We start from the raw sequence: 16,588 nt of genomic DNA, 5'->3' as shown, positions 1-16,588 counted from the left end.
CCAAAAGCAAGGAAAACCAATGCAGAGGTGAAATGTAAGAGCACATACAAAACTGTCAATTGTTATGTTTTGTGCACTGGATTCTGCACCCTGACCCTAAGGATTTTTCTATTCTGTTTCCACATAGGCTGAAACAAACAGGAAATAATTAAAGGAGAAGCAAACATTAGACCCAGACTTCGTAGTTCCATATGGATGGATGTAAATCAGACTGAATTTCTCCCAAACCAACAATTTATCCTTAAAAACAATGGTCTTAGATTACTGCAGAGTGGAAATAACAAATATTACAGAGAATCTTCTCCATGCAACTATTTTCTGTTGCATAAAGAATGGTGTTGAATACTAATATTTACTTTTACCTTGAGAGGCATCTTTGCATGTTCATTTAACAGAGGTACATCAAATACTAATCTCCTCAGCAAATGCTGCATCATGGAAGGCCGCAACTGCCTAAAAGCAGACAAACCATTTCAAAAGGGTGTACCAGCACAGTTTCATGTAAATAATTGATAAATACATTAAAGCAACATATCAGCTCTATGCTGTTAACATTCTTCAAATGCATAAAATAGTATTTTCCTTGTGGCACTAGGGGTCCAGAAGAAAGCAAACAAGTGTATACCAAAGAAAATATTCCGAACAAGCTGAAAATCAAATGCTTCAAAGAAGCCAAGAAAACATCTGATCTACAGACAGAGAAAACCAGGAAAAAAACCTCTGCATTTTGATAATGTGTATTAGGATCGCTATGCTCATGAAAAAAAGGTATAATGTTAATTTCTTGTAATATATCTCAATGACTCCTGAAATATCTTAGAAGCTAATGAAGACGTAAGAGCACTATCTCTTTAGATGTCTTAAACAAGACATGGCAGAGGGCACTAACTGGAGAGAAGAAATTGTTATAATATGAATTTTAGAGTGGCATAGACATTAAAGCTTTCCAGATAAATAGCAAAATCTGGTAAATTTTATTGGTTCCTATCAATGCAATGTATATATTGAAGGGTCATATCAAATACCATCTAATGTAATATATTTTTAGGGTATTTTTACAGTATTATAATATAAATGTCTGTAATTTCTGAGCACACAAGCACACTATTAAAAAAAAAGTCACAGTGATATACTAAAAAAAACAAAAAACAAATCCTCTGGTGAACTGAAAACCTAAATGCTAACTGAAATTAGAAGCTGAATTCATATTTGCCTAGTCAGCTTTTCATCATTGAGCCTGTGGATTTATAAAAAATTGGATAATAACCAACTGGTTTTGACCTGCAGACACACAAACAAAATCTGTCACAAAGCTGTTTAGTGGAGACATAACAATACTAGTCATTGATTAGGATTTCAAATGGAACACACCATAAACAAACCTCTACATAGAATTAGATAAGTTACTGAATATAAACCAGAAATCTTCACAGCTAAAATTATTTAAATGGCAATTCAGTCTATGTATTACTCTAGAGCTTTTTCTTTTTGCATTCTCGTAGTTAATCACCAAGGCTTTAATTTAAAAGATTTGGTGATGGTAGAATAACTGAGGACTGAATGAATGAGAACTGAGGAATGACTGGTAATTAATAAAACTGCAAATTGAGTACAGTATCTTAACAACTATCACAATCATCTTACAGGGGGAAAAAAATCCTAATTATGTTACTGGTGGCATAGTTCTGCATTCCTGTATTATAAATATCAAAGATTGCTTTATCACTTAGCATTTCTGCGCAGCCAGGAGTATTTTCTTACCCACAGATGGACAGCAAACACTCTTCAATAGAATCTCGCTGAGCTTTGGTAAGAGAGCATCCCTTTGAGAGTCTGTACACAGTGTGCAACAAGGAATCAATGAGGGAAGCATGGTGCTCCGTGCCAGCAAACAGGGGAGCACATCTGGTCAAGAGAGGCAAGACTGCTGTGCAAAGGTATCGATTCAGAGCCAAAGCCATGTCCGTAGCACTTAAAGCAGCCTATAAATTAAACAGGACAGAAATTAGACTTGTCTCATCAGTGCAGTTACAAATGAAAATAAATTGTTGTTTTTGTTCTACAGTTGTAAAAGGGGAAATTTCCAAAACACAGAAAGGAGGATGTGATACCTACTAGAGTTAGATGCCTACCTTCTTCTGCTGCTTTTAAAGTCTCATAGAAAAGTTTGGTTTTGTTTTTCATGAACGAAAACAAAAACAGTAAATGCAGCCATTCAAAAAATTATTTTCAGGATTATATTGAAAAATGTCATAATTGCTAAACAGAACACTCCAAAATCAGTTAATATAAGTCAGTATCTTTTTGCTATGAACAAGCCCAAGTTCCATGTGAGTTAAAAATCCTCACCTGCTCTTTCTTAAATATCTGGCAGAAAAGGACCTGAGGGTGTTGGTGAACAGCTGAACATGAACTTGTGCCCAGGGGGCCAAGAAGATTGCTGGCATTGTGGTTTGTATCAGCAATAGTGTGACCAGCAGGCCAGTGATCATGCCCCTGTACTCAGCACTGGTGAGGCTGCACCTTCAGTCTCCAGTTTTGGGCCCCTCACTGCAAGAAGGATATCAAGGTGCTGGAGTCTGTCCAGAGAAGGGCAATGGAGCTGGTGAAGGGTCTGGAGGACAAGTCCCATGAGGAGCAGCTGAGGGAGCTGGGGCTGTTTAGCCTGGAGAAAAGGAGGTTCAGAGGAGACCTGCCTGAAAGGAGTCTGTGGTGGTGATGTGTCAGTCTCTTCTCCCAAGTAATGAGACAGAACAGGAGGAAATGGCCAGAAGTTGCAAAGGGGAGGTTTAGATGAGGTATCAGCAAAAATTTCTTGACAGAAAGGGCTGTCAAGCATTGGAATACGCTGCCTGGTAAGTGGTGGAGTCATAATTCTGGAAGTGTTCAGAAAAACAAAATATATATTCCAAAAAGTGGATATGGCACTTGAGGATATGATTTAATGGTGAACATGATGGTGGTGCTAGGTTGACAGATGGACTTCTTAATCTCAGAGGTCTTTTCTGACCTTAACAATTGTATGATTCTATGATCCTAAATAACAACATCATTATTTTCAGAAAAAACTGTTGTCATAAAAGGTCAAATAAGAAAACCAAATTTAATGTCTTAGCTCTCATAATAGCTCTCTAAATCTAAGTTTTCTGGACCAAGACAGCTAAAAGAAATTAGATAGAAAATAAGACTCACAGGAGGAAAACAAAAAGGCAGCAACAGTGAGGAGGAACTAAAATAGAAATGTGGCAATTTTCTAAATAACAGTGTAGGTGTCCCTAACAAATGCACAGAGATGAATGCTTTCTGTCTATCTCTGGAAAGAGTCTCCCAGTCACTTCTTCCCTGCCACTTCACTGGCAGCTCATCTGATTTGGATTCCATAGCACAAGCTCAAAAAGTCTCCTGGGGGAAAAGCATTGCATCTTTTGTAGATAAGGGTATCACTGCAAGTTCTTAAAAAGTGAGCATTACACTGGATGATGCATCTTGAAAAATTATCAAAGCTCAGAAGAAGCAACATGCAATGCAGTTCAGCCAGCATTTGAGAAACACAGAAGATGTGAAGACATCAAAAATGCTTTTCCAAGGGATGAAAAATTCTGTAGTGTTCTATAAGGTAAGAGAAGCAACATAAAAAGAGACTGGAACCCTTACCGTATCTAATGAGGCAGCAGCACGAAGGTCTGGCAGAAAGCCAACTTCAAGAAGGTGTAGAAGAAAATCCTGGTCCTCAATTCCATAGACCCTGTCAAGGAACAAAACCATGGCTGCCTTGTGATCTGGGCAAAACCCCGCAGACATGTCAGGTTCCACCACAGTACCATCTAAAAGGAAGAAATAAGACTTCAGTGACAAGGATTCTCCTTCATCAGCAGACTAGGCAGTCATGCTGCTACTTGACAGAGCCTTTGAATCTCTGTTAACACCTAGGCCCCATATTTTGGTTAGACAAAGGAAATATATTTGCAGTTAAATCAAAAAGAATGCATAAGACAAATTCTACCCAGAGACCTCAAAGGCCCTGCATGCTTTTCTGTTTATGTTTTGTATATTAAGAGATTCTTAACAGTTGATATTCTAAATGCTAAGTACCTAAAACATAATAATTAACCCACATAACTACCTAGTTCTCAGCAGAAGCAGATGGAAAGTAAAAATTCCAAGAACGCTACATCAGAGATCCTGGAAATGCAGCATTGGTAAGCATATCTCTAATGTATGACAAAGAATTAGGAATGTGCTAACAAGTCCTATATATCTTAAAACTTTCAAAATATCTGAAAGGAATTCCTTGAAATATTTTAAAACTTTGTTACTTCCATTTTGGAAAAGAAAAAAGCATTTCTGTATCTATGAGCTGCAGATTGCTACTGAGATCTCACCTATAGGTCTATCTCTATTTGGAACATAAATAAGTAATAGTAAAATAGACTGATTGATCTTTTTATCTCTTCCACTGTAACCTACTGGAAAGTTTTGTGCTCTGAGTGTCTAAACAATCTGGGTTGCATTTATAATGTTTTCTCTCCAAACACACAAAAAAGCAGAGGTTATCCCTTTCCCTTTTATATAGGTGCTCACATAGCTCCCACTATTGCAATCAATTGCATATCGGCAGGAAAAGCAAAGAAATGCATTTGCCTATGAATGTCACACCTATCACTTCACCATAGTTGCTGGAGAACAACTCTGGTGTCTTAGTAAGATCTGCTAGAAGCAATTGATAGGGTTAGAACAGCAAGAGCTATGGACTGTTTTACTGAGAAACGAGACTGCAGTATTGTAAAATAGTTCTAAGATCAGAAAGCATGCATTTTAAAATTTCTTTTTAAAGTTGTAATAGATTTTCATAATTCAATTTAACAGGATCTATATCAGTGATTTAGGGGTACACAGAATTGTTGACTACAGCATGCAGAAAGATTTTTGAAACATGTATGAGATACACATGATCTGTCTTTTAATTTACATAATAAATAGCTGAATTTCCATATTTTTTAAATGCTGAAAAAAGTATGGCTGTCAATATGTCAGTAAATTACAAATCATAAGACTAGGATGGGAGAAAAACTGCAGAAAAATCTTACCTTTTGCTATGGTTGGCATGTGGAAAGCAATACTGATTACTCCCACCAAATCTTCAAGTGGAATCAAAGACCGTAGAATTGATCTGATTCTAATGGCTTCCCCTTTACCAGCATGAATTAGCTAATAAAAAGACAAATAAAAATGTAGCAAGATCTTCATTTTATCTTCTGTATGAAAGAATAACTGCTCTCAAAATTGCATTATAATTAACAATGTAAATTTCATGCAATCTGCATTGATTTGCTGTAGTGTGAATGCAAATGTGCAAACTCTAAAAATCTACATGTTCGCTTATTAAATAAAACTAAGTTCATTTTCAGAACAGAAATTAGGTAAAGCTGGTGAACAAAGCCTTAAAATGTAGCAGCATATGGTGGGAGGGGTGGGAAGGAAAACAAAAGCAGATTTTCAGATGGAAAAAATTAGGGGTTTTGTCTTAGTCAAATAAGACACTTTCAAGTATCTCAATTGTTTGTTTTGCTTTTTAAAAAAGGCAGCAAGACAGGGAGAAAACAAGACAATTTTTTATTCAAACGAAACAGGTATTCATACACTGACTTTACTAACGACATATATCCCTTCTCTCTCAAGTTATCTATCCCTGCACAAATCTGATACTGATCTATACTAATGTATATTAATTAGGGCACATTCCAGGGTGAAATAAGAAACTATGTATAACTAAATTTCTGAAGAATAATAATGCATATTCAATCATAAACAACAAATATTTTCAAGTAGTTTCAATCTCTAACATAATAAGAGATAAAGTTTTTACAGTGTTTCTAATTCTTTGTATCTAATGCCTGAAATAGTGACACCTTTTCTTTGAGAAGGTTTGTTGGTGTGAATAGTTTTTGAGATACTGATGCGTATGTCCAAGTATAATGCTTATCCCTACATTTTAAAAAATGCCCAATAATATTTACATTTACATGCAACTTAAAAAGTCTATTTAAAATAAGTATATGAAGAATAAAACTTTAGTTTATAAAAAATACATCACTCTACACTATTCCAGCAAATAGGGACATTTGAGGAAGTTTATTGTCACAATGGACAGTCAAACAAAAAAAAAAAAAAGGCAAGGGAATAATTCCTTTAAAAAGAAGAGCTTCTGAGGATTTTTTTCCTGTTGTCAATGAATAGAACAGGACATTATGTCCACTAAGATACTGTGTGGCCATACCACTGCTTTAATACTTGATAGCATGAGGTATCCTATCCTATACCTAATACCTGAGAAAAAAATGAATGGCAAACCTGTAACCTGTAAAACAAGTATGTGTTTACTTTACTTTCCAGTGTATGAAGAACATAAAACTTACATGCATTTCAGGAGCACAACGTCCTAAGAGATCAATCAAGGCAGCATAAAAGGTCATTATTGCATTTCCCATGTGAATAGTGTCATCTTCTTGTTCTTCTATTTCACTGTAATTAGGTAGATGTTACAATAAACAAAAGATTAAAAAAAAAAAAAAGAAAGTGTTTTTAACAACAGTAATAAAGAAACAAAATTTTCTCATAGGTGTAACGGCTTACAGAGAGTGGCTTCTGTCAACAAATGGACTTACAGCAGACTAAGACAGAATGTATTTTGTCCCTAAAAGATTGCAGCAACATCTCCATTGTAACCACTGGTACCATTTATCAGTCTCATTTTGCATCAGTGGACTGACTCTTAATGGAATGAAAAAGAACAAACAGAATTCTAGAGATATCTTAACATTTAGAGAGAGTTACTTAAATTAATAGTGAAGAGGAAGCACTGTTTAGCAAAAGATAAATCTCTCTCCAACACAGAATCCAAGGAAGAATGAACTGATAATTCAGGTGTTAAAACAAAGTAGTCATTTCACATCTAATATTATAAAACAAATAAACAAATATTATGACAATGTAAGCAATTCTACTGCACCTACAGGGTTTTACTAGATCCATTACTTGGGGAAGGCCCATCTCTTGTTCGATCTTCTGATATTTGTATTGCCTCCTCCATGGCAGCAAGCAACCCATTGCCTCCTTCTCCTCTTAGAGCAGGACCAAAACACTCAGGTCGGCGAATAAGCAGTCTGACTACAACATTAGCATTCTCCTCCACACTCTCTCCTACCACACAGAACAAATATCAAAATGCAAGATTATATCAAAAAGATGTCTGAAATATTATCAGAAAAAAGGCACACAAAAGAGCAGAACACATAAATACTTTTTACTACAAAACAGTTAAAACATCACAACAGAGTTACATAAACACACATACTCCTCTATTACTGCAATGGAATGAAAAAAAAACCAAAAACATGTTTTTATTCAAGATATATTCAAGCCAAGGAATTAACTATGTGATAAAGGATGTTTAAAGCACCACTGAAACTACTGAATTTTAGTAAAGATTCAGTCACGTGCAAGGGTTAATGAGGGGACCAATATAATTGCTTGGACACTAAAACTGGACTATCTAAATTTTCATGAAAAGATAGGGCTTTGGCTCTGTATCTACCATGATTTTATCACAAAAAGATTTAGCAAGCTCTGCTCTACTTCCAAAGGAGACATGGGCATTTCAAAAACCAAAGCTGGATCCAAAAAATGGGGCATAGGTCCACAGGACCCTAAATGCCCATTTCACAAATCATCTAAGTTAATGTGTGTCTTGAATAATTCTACTCTTTCTGCAGGTTTTTTTAATTCACAGTAACTTACCAAGTTAGCTTGTCTTACTATTTAAAATTATAAACGTATTTGGATATTGGAAGAAGTTATAAAATGTTTAGGCATCTACTCTACCGTTGCAAAAAACAGCAAAACGAAGAAAATCCAAATATCTTTCCCCTTCAACTGGATTCCATCCGATGTCCGGGTAGCCTTTACAAATCAACAAAGGACAACTCTGCAACCCACATCCAGCCAAGTAGCGAACCACCTAAAAGCAAAGGTGGATGAAAAAGATACTAAATGTGAAAAAGAAGAGAAGCGCAAATTCAAGGGAACCCTCCTCATACATTGTGAAGATATGGTATCCTCAATCTCTTATTCTGACAAAACTGTATCATGCTCTGTGCAAGTCTGAAGAGCACCCTCTTTATTAGCTCACTTTTCTAGTCTTTTCTTACTCCTGCCATGAACTGCATGACCTACTTATCTCAATTTCATCCTTTGTCTCTCTAGAATATGCTTCTCTACCTGTTTTCTCATTTCTCTTGCAACTCTGAGCATTACAAATTAGTCAGTTTTGCAATATCCTCCAACTACACACCATCCATAATCAAAAGCATATCTTTTCTTTCATGAAAAATAAAAGGTCCACTCTTTCATTTTGACCACTCATTTTCACTTGCTTTTTTTTTCCTTTCTTTTTTAAATGCACAGCAGTAATTACAGCAGGAATTATGCTCCTTGTAACTCAGGACTGTAGGCTCAGTAGTAGTCTTCAGTTGGCCCTTTCCTTTCTGAATTGTAAGAATTCTAAGCACAGCCTTTAGCCAGTTTTGACAGCTTCTTCTTGCTGAGCACTTATAAGAATGGTAAGACTGAAAAATGTCCTTTTAAATACAGATGGTCCATCTTCCGATTCCAAGAAAGGAACATCTGCACTTTTATTACTTCTGACAGATGTTTTCCTTTGAAGATTATATAATTTCCAGAATTTGAGGTCTTCAAAAAGAAATTAGATATTGCAATTCCTCTGTCTTTTCTTCAGAATGAGTTTTTAATGTCTACCTTGAATCTGTCTTTCCATTATTTAGTCTGCTTTTTTTATCCGCTACTCACAGAGTAACTATTATTCTAAACCTCCTTGCAGCAGCAATTTAGACATACTGCACAATTGTCACAGATTCTCTTGAGTGTTTCATTCTTTAGTCTAATTAATCCAAATTTCTTAAACTTTTCTGAAACGGGTTTAAATGTTAGGGGAAAATACAACAGATATAGACAGATATCTCTACGAAAATTTGTCATATATTGTAACAAGTTGTCACAAAGCTCCTAGTAACCCTTATTGCCTCATGTCACCACTGCATGTCACCATTCAAAAGAACAACAAAGAAAGATTTTAGCAACCAAGTTTTGTTGGATATGGACTCCACTACTGCAAAATTAAGAGCTGCCTTTGAAGCAATTCCTTCTGGCTACAACTGTGTGTGTAATCACTGCAAACTCTGCTCAACTCTTCAGACCACCAGCAGAAAGAACAACTAACCAGGGTCTCAGTCTTCCCCTGAAAAGTACCAGAAACTCCCATATAATCTTGGATTTTGCTCACTCCAAGAAACGGGTATCTTCTCCTCTCCATAGGGGAAAAAATTGCTTGATGAAGAGGATACCAACCTTCTCCAGATCAGGCTCCCTTAAAGCAAGAGCAAGCTCATTGTTATCCATTACAGACGCTGCAGCAACATCTAAAGGAGTGGACCCTCGCATAGAAGGAGAGGCTGTTAAAATAACATTTAGTTTTAACACCAATTTAATAAACCCCAACAAAGTCACAGAAAATGCATTAACTTTTTTAAATAAGATACAACATTTTGTCATTAGTTAGGACATGATTATAAATATATAATTTATAATATCACTTTATAATACATCATCACACACTTGCATGAAATTTGACACTGATATGAAATGAAAATACAATATGAATGTTCAAGCTAAAATCAGCTTGTCTTGTGCATTCCTCTTCTCACCATATACTTTAAGATCTCATTCTCATTTTCCTAACTGACATAACTCTGTTTTGAGGAAAATGCAGTAATGACTGTATGTCTAATACATGGACATGCCACCAAATGCACAGAAATAGAAAATACCTTCACACTTTAAAATAGAAGATTATAAATTATGTATTTTTTTAAATGGCAGTAAATATAGCATTAGAAAAATCTAAGGTTTTCATATTGACTCTCCAAAGGCATTTGATTTGGGCTCTTCCTCTTCAAAAAGATTTTGAGTTTACACTTCTGCTCTATGCCTTTACATTAAAACATTCATGATCATTTAAAAAATTACCATGATGATTCCTAAATACATATATATTGTCAATTTCAATTACAAAATTACATAAGGAGAAATAAATTTTCTCTACAACATTTCAGGTGAGCAAAAGGAAGCAAACATGTTAAGAAAGTTTCAAGGTTCATTTCTGGGCATCAAATCATGCATCTAATCAAGCAAATGAGCTCTGTGTTTCTCCTACTGCAATAGCTGTATACTGACCAGTATACAGAAAAAAAACCTAGGGGTGCAAGCTTGTGCAGTGAGAGGTAAGCCTTAAAGAAATGCTGCCAAACCATATCAATGATTCTCCTTGCGAAAACAGGAATATATTCTGTTACTCAACATTAGCAGCTAACCACTGAGTCTCTCTAAATGTTCAGGCATATACAACAAAGTGTAGTAAATTACCTCAACTTAATGCTACTGTCAAGGGAGCTGTTTAGAGCTATCAATACAGTTAATAAAGATATTTTGCACTGGAAATATGAGAAATTTCAATACACAGTGAGTAAATAGAGGGATGAAGAAAGATACAGGTGGTTTTGTATATAAATCAGCAGGATGTTTGAAATTTTATTTTAATACTTACCAAGGCCAACACTGCTGTTTTCCAATAAATAGCTAAGATGATCAAACATAGCTTTTTGATTCTGCCTGCTGATGCGGCAAAAATAACATAGAAAACGACAGCAGTTTGCCACCATCTTTGGGAAAGTGATTTCCTAAGAAGCAAATAAAAGCAGACTGAAGTTCAAACTCTAATACAGACATACAACATGCAAAGGATCATTTTATATAAAGCCTTCTAACATACTAATACGTAGGTGGTGTACTCATTGCCCCCCAGGGATATTAACTGCTTAGGTTTCTCACTGGAATCAACAGGACTTTCACAGGTAGATAGTAATACCTTGAGTGTCAAAGATCACGGTGGCTTTAAAAACTAAAGCTGAGATCACCCACAGATTCTAAATTCAAACATGAAAGAAGGTGTATACTCAGTTTCATAGAGTAATACTGATTTGTTTTTTTAATTAGTTGATAAAAAGATCTCCCCTTTAAAACATAATAAACATAGCAAGTGCTACAGTTTTTTCTTTAAAGCATCTAAAATTACAATGCTAATAATACCTTCCTCTGGAATGGAAGGACAGATTCTTCTAAAAAACTTAGTCAACTGTTATGTTAATGGAAATTAGTAAGAAGTTATGATCCCAGTACCTCCAGTGACAGGTCAGAGCATTATTGGAAAAAGCTTTGAACAGCTCTACTGTAAACCCTCTGTCTTCTAACAGTGAAATGCTTTACCTTGGATTCTCCTCCACCAAGCACATTCACCATCACTTCCATGACAGTTTCATGCATGCCTAAAGCTCTCATGAGATTTGGATGTTGGTAAAATACTTTATTATTCATGATGTCTCTACAGGAAAACAAAATTAAAAAACGTTATGGACAAGTAGTTTACCTATTAAGTTATTTGCAAAGCTGATTTACTGTGCAATTCTTCACCACCTCCTGAAGTAAAAAATTACCTCAGGGACTTTTCCCATTGAGTTTCAATCTCGCCTGTCTATTTTCTATGCACACTATGGAAGAACGTGACCTTTATTTTCCCATATTATAGTTAGTGCATTAATTACCCCTTGATTACACTGGAGTAGAAGAGTTTTCTACTCTTATTAGAAATTCTGCTCAGATCTAAAACTATGTTCTGACAAGAGCATCATCAAAACTGCTATATTATTTTATATTTTAAATTCAATCATGCAATATTTTTTGACACAAAATGCCTTTTAGATTATTAAAACATGAAGACATTTGCTATCTGCCATCGAAAGCAATAAAAAAATCCTAGGGGAAAGAGGTATCCAGCTATCTTCTAAGTGTCAAAACCAGAAGCTGCACAAATATTATTCACAATTTACTGTTTAGCAGAACTCTTCTACATATTTAATCAGAACAGATTTTCATATTTAAAATCAGACTTTAAGATCATAATGTCAATATTTTATTTGACATGGTATAGCCAATAAAAATGTCCAGTTTAAAGAGTAATTAAATTTCTAAAAAATATAATTAGTCTTGAAATCAAATAAAACCCATCAATAACTGTGAAAGCAATTAGGCCATGGGAGTAAAGGATTAGCAGGTCACTAGAGAAAATACTGTTGGCAACTGTTCAAATTTCACTGTACATTTTAAACAGTTTTGATTTTTTTTTTCTTCCTGACCTAAAACTCCTTCTCTCAGGCAGGGAAAATTCAGCATCTTAAAAGATGAGTTGTGAAGAAGACTATTTGACACTGATTTTTTTGACTTCCAGTACTTTTTTCCCTAAAACCTAAAACTGAATTTCACATCAGTAATGATGCCTCCAAATGCTGTCTCATCTCCTTTCTCCACTAATGCTTCAGGGTTGAAAAAGGACCTCAATGGTATCAATCTTCCAAGACATTCTAAACTCTTGGTTATCTGCAGCAGCTTTCTTTTACAGAAAGCAGTACAGGAAGTCAAAATGTCACCTCAAGGGCTGGCCAGCAACATTGTCCTACTTTGCAAATTACATCCACTTTCAGTGTTCTGTTTAACTGTGAACTGCATTATAAAATGTCATGCTTAGGGAAAAAAATCTTAACTGTATTTCTGAGGAAACTGAGTTTTAAAGCAGCATTAAGTGATACTTCAATTTCTCAGCTGAAAGAAAGGAATACCACTCACATCGAAAAAAAAACCAAAAACAAAAAAAAAACCCAAAAACAAACAAACAAAAAAAAAAAACCACCAAACTGGCATTTCTGAAAAGGCATTGGAGCTCAGTTTAGCCTAGAAAAGGTAAAAATACCACAGCTGGGTAACTTACAAGTTAAACAAGATATTATGGAGACTACCAAGAAAGGTGACAGGAAGAGATAGTGACAACAGTGGCTTAAGTTACACCAGACTTTCACGAATCAGCAAAAAAACCATTAACATTCAATATATTCAGAAAATATTGGTTCTTAATTCACAGTAGAAAACGTTGAGAAAAAAATGTATAAGAACTAAACACAGAACATGACATGAAAACCAAATGTAGTAATCACTCACTCATTTTAGACTTCCTAAACTGGAGTGAAATCAAACATTTTCAATCTGTATAAAAAGGTAGATTTGGAAATGCCAGTACTTCATGTCTCTTGACAGATGCCAAACTCTGCCTTTTGCCAAAGCCTTACCATGAGTATTCCAAAGACTTCAGCAACGATGAAACACTGATGAGACCTGCTGGTAACCTGAGAAGTAGGCATTGTTTATAATGACAATGCAAAATCATGTATAGACATTTTTTGGATATTTGAGGTTTCAGTAAGCCAAAAAGCAAGAAGGAAAAAAAAGTATTTTGCACAACAAAAGCTTTGCTTCTGTTTGCATTCCTGACATTCTTTATATAATGCTGTTTTTCGTTTTCATTGCTCTTGCTGACTGGAGATTTTCAATAGATCACAGCTGATGCTTAAAATCAAAAGACATCTCTTTGAAAAACATGAGAGAAAAAAACCAACTAACCTCTTTTGTGCTAGAGACTATCATGTTTGCTTTATTATTTCCTCCAATTGACCTCTTTATTAGCCTATACTTCACTATTATTAATCATACAATTAGGAAGAATAACAGTGTGTGAACTACTTCCCAGCTCAAACACGTTATCTACATTTAGTGCAATAAAAAGGACAGCATATGTACAACAAAGGATGGATAAGCACAACTCCATTAACTGACTGCTGTGGGAAATCCTATGTGTCAAGAGCCAATAGCCAGTGCATTCATAGAGAATGGGTAGTATTCTTGACAGGATTCTTCAGAGTCATACTATTTAAAATGCATTAATAAGATAGGTTCTGATATCATAAAATATTACATACATCTTTTCAACTTTTTTCAGAAGTCTTACAGATGTCAACCACTTTTCCCCTCATATGATGCCTATAATTCTGCAAAGGCTTTATCTTACTACTGAGGATATACTGCATAACTGAGAGCAGTGCCTGCATTTACACCCATATTCAGATTCAAACTTCAGGTGCAACCTTAGCCATAACCACACAGCAAATAACAAAATCTGTAAATAAAGAGAAGTTACACTCCAGTTATTTACCCTAATCCACGAATCATAAGCTTCTCCTCTTCCTTCCCCATTCTGACACTAAGCAAAGAACGGATTTGGCCAAGGGATGCCAAAAGATTGATGGTGTCTTCCACAGACACGCTATTTATGGTGTAGGTCTTTGGTAGGGCTCGAACCAGACCACCAATACCATCATACTGGCGATGGAGCAGCACAAACATGGCCCTCACTAACTCCGGGTCTTCTATCACTGACTCCTGGGCCCAACGCACCATCGTGTCTGAAATCAACTGCTGGAGAGTAGCTGGGAAGAAAATAAATAAATCACAGAATTACCATTAATTGTTCATCTCCCTACTGCTAGTCCCTCAGAACCCACTATGCAACCTGAATTTGAATTAATTTAATTCCTAAGAAGCATTTCTTTCTAAGCATTTTTTCAGCAGTCTATCAAAAAAAAATAAAACCGCACGAGAGAAGCAGAAATATCTCAAAACCAAAAGCCTATACTAAAAATTAAAATGAAATACATAATAGTTATGAAGGTATACAGGATGCTCACAAAGTCACTAGATTTATTTCTGTATATTGCTTTCAATATTTTTCTATGAATACAGGTCTGAGTGCTTTTTTAGCCTATTATGAAGTAAGGCTAATTATAAGAAACAGTTAACATAACAGTAAGGCTAATTATAAGAAAAATTATACTGGTAGCACATGTAAATGATATTTATTTACATGCCCAAGCTCTGTATCCACTCAAAGTTTTATAATGTACACATCAAAATAATTTAACTTATTCCTTTGCCGAAGACAAAGGCCTTTCAAAATAAATAAAGACTCTAATATTAAATAAATGAGAGATCATCATTTGCATATTCCCAGTTCAGTCTTCAATGCAACAAGAAACCTGTATCTGGTAGTGCCACTGATAATCTCTATTAGTTGGGGTATATGTATGTTTGGGAAAGATATGTTGATATAGACAAGCTGTGTAATTGCAGTTAAGGTAATTCCAGGTTAACTCAAACCAACAAACAAAAAGAAAAGTAATTAAAGAAAGATACTGAAGAAATAGGAGCTTACAGAAAATAGAATGTTCAACAAAAAAGGGAATTCATGCTAATAGAGGGAAAGGAGTAAAAAAAAATAGCAATAATGTATTTCATTGCTACTGTCCAGGCACTGCACTATAGGTATTTCCATTGATATAGAGTATAGCATTTTTTAAGAATAGAAACACTTTTAAAATAAGGTGTCTGGGCTGATACTTCAGAAGGACTGAAATAATTAAATAGCAAGAAGGGACACAATCCAGTTTTTGGGTGGGTCAGTTTGTTCTGGTTTTGTTTTTTAATGAAGAATCCTGGGAGCAGGCAATCACTTTGTTCCTGTTTTGATAACTGCAATACTGTATTTCAGTTATACTGTGGGTCTATTTGTTTAATATAATAGTCTTTCTACTAATATGAGAAAGAGAGAATCAGGTTTTATAGAGCTTTTATACTTACTATGAGGAAAAAAAGGAAGAGATAAGATTCATCATGAGATTCTGCACAGACCTAGCCTCTAATTATCACATAAAAAATAAGGACATTTGAAAGTGCCACATACAACAAAAAAAGGGGAAAAAAGATAAAAATAAAGGCAATACTGACAAATAAAAAGATATATAAAATTTAAATAGTCAGTTGGCACCAACTGCAGAACTAGGATGCCACTGGCAGTGATTCTTATCAAGATAAAAAGGCAGAAAATATCAGAAAATGAGAATAGCAGTTACAGTCAGCAAATCTTGAATTTTGGGTTGGGTGGGGAGGCTTCTGCTAATTGCAGTCTAATGGCAGATTATTTCACATGGTAATCTTCATGCAAATACTGATTTGAAGCTGCTGCAGCTGAGGAAGTTCTCATAAAAGAGGACCTTGCTACAATTATTAAGTCTATACTCATTCTATCAAAAGCAAGATATATTCTGAGAAATTTATGAGCCGACAAAGGATATGGGGCAAAAGTGCTGCTAAAAGAAATTTTCCTCTACATCCCACTGGGAAACAAATCTGCCTAATAAATCCATCTGTGCTTGTTTTGAGTTAAGCTACAAACTTTAAAGTGCACAGCTATTTCACTAAAAATACACGTTGTTTGGGCAGAAAATGTGTGAAGAACTTCCTGGTCTGCTTCTTTTTCCCTTTTGTAATTAAGTTGCAATAAACTGATCTAATTTTACTTACAGGATGTCTTCTCCTCCTCATCAACTGTCTTCTCATCTTGTTTCTTCTTCAGATATGTAACTTTTTCCATAAGATATAGGAGGCGACCCCTAATGGTTGAATCACTGTTGCCATCCAAGGTTCCATCTTCATCTAGTTCAATTCCTGAAATTAAATA

General features: G+C 35.2%; 1 protein-coding gene across 1 annotated transcript in view; it reads right to left on the bottom strand.

Moving 5' to 3' along the window:
- Positions 1–16,588, bottom strand: part of RYR2 (ryanodine receptor 2) — a 384,696-nt gene that overhangs the window by 108,262 nt on the left and 259,846 nt on the right. The window contains exons 39-50 of the mRNA XM_066546800.1: positions 16,432–16,575; positions 14,228–14,501; positions 11,398–11,512; positions 10,679–10,811; positions 9,424–9,527; positions 7,882–8,017; positions 7,014–7,200; positions 6,417–6,522; positions 5,088–5,208; positions 3,655–3,824; positions 1,762–1,982; positions 363–453 (exon numbers count right to left, since the gene is read on the bottom strand). Of these exons, the coding sequence (XP_066402897.1) occupies positions 363–453; positions 1,762–1,982; positions 3,655–3,824; positions 5,088–5,208; positions 6,417–6,522; positions 7,014–7,200; positions 7,882–8,017; positions 9,424–9,527; positions 10,679–10,811; positions 11,398–11,512; positions 14,228–14,501; positions 16,432–16,575 (1,802 nt within the window). The remainder of the gene's footprint in view (positions 1–362; positions 454–1,761; positions 1,983–3,654; positions 3,825–5,087; positions 5,209–6,416; positions 6,523–7,013; positions 7,201–7,881; positions 8,018–9,423; positions 9,528–10,678; positions 10,812–11,397; positions 11,513–14,227; positions 14,502–16,431; positions 16,576–16,588) is intronic.

The sequence above is a fragment of the Molothrus aeneus genome, chromosome 3, assembly GCF_037042795.1.
Source record: "Molothrus aeneus isolate 106 chromosome 3, BPBGC_Maene_1.0, whole genome shotgun sequence".
NCBI lineage: Eukaryota > Metazoa > Chordata > Aves > Passeriformes > Icteridae > Molothrus > Molothrus aeneus.
Note: the sequence above shows the minus strand (reverse complement) of the source record. Positions and strands in the feature narration are given on the sequence as shown.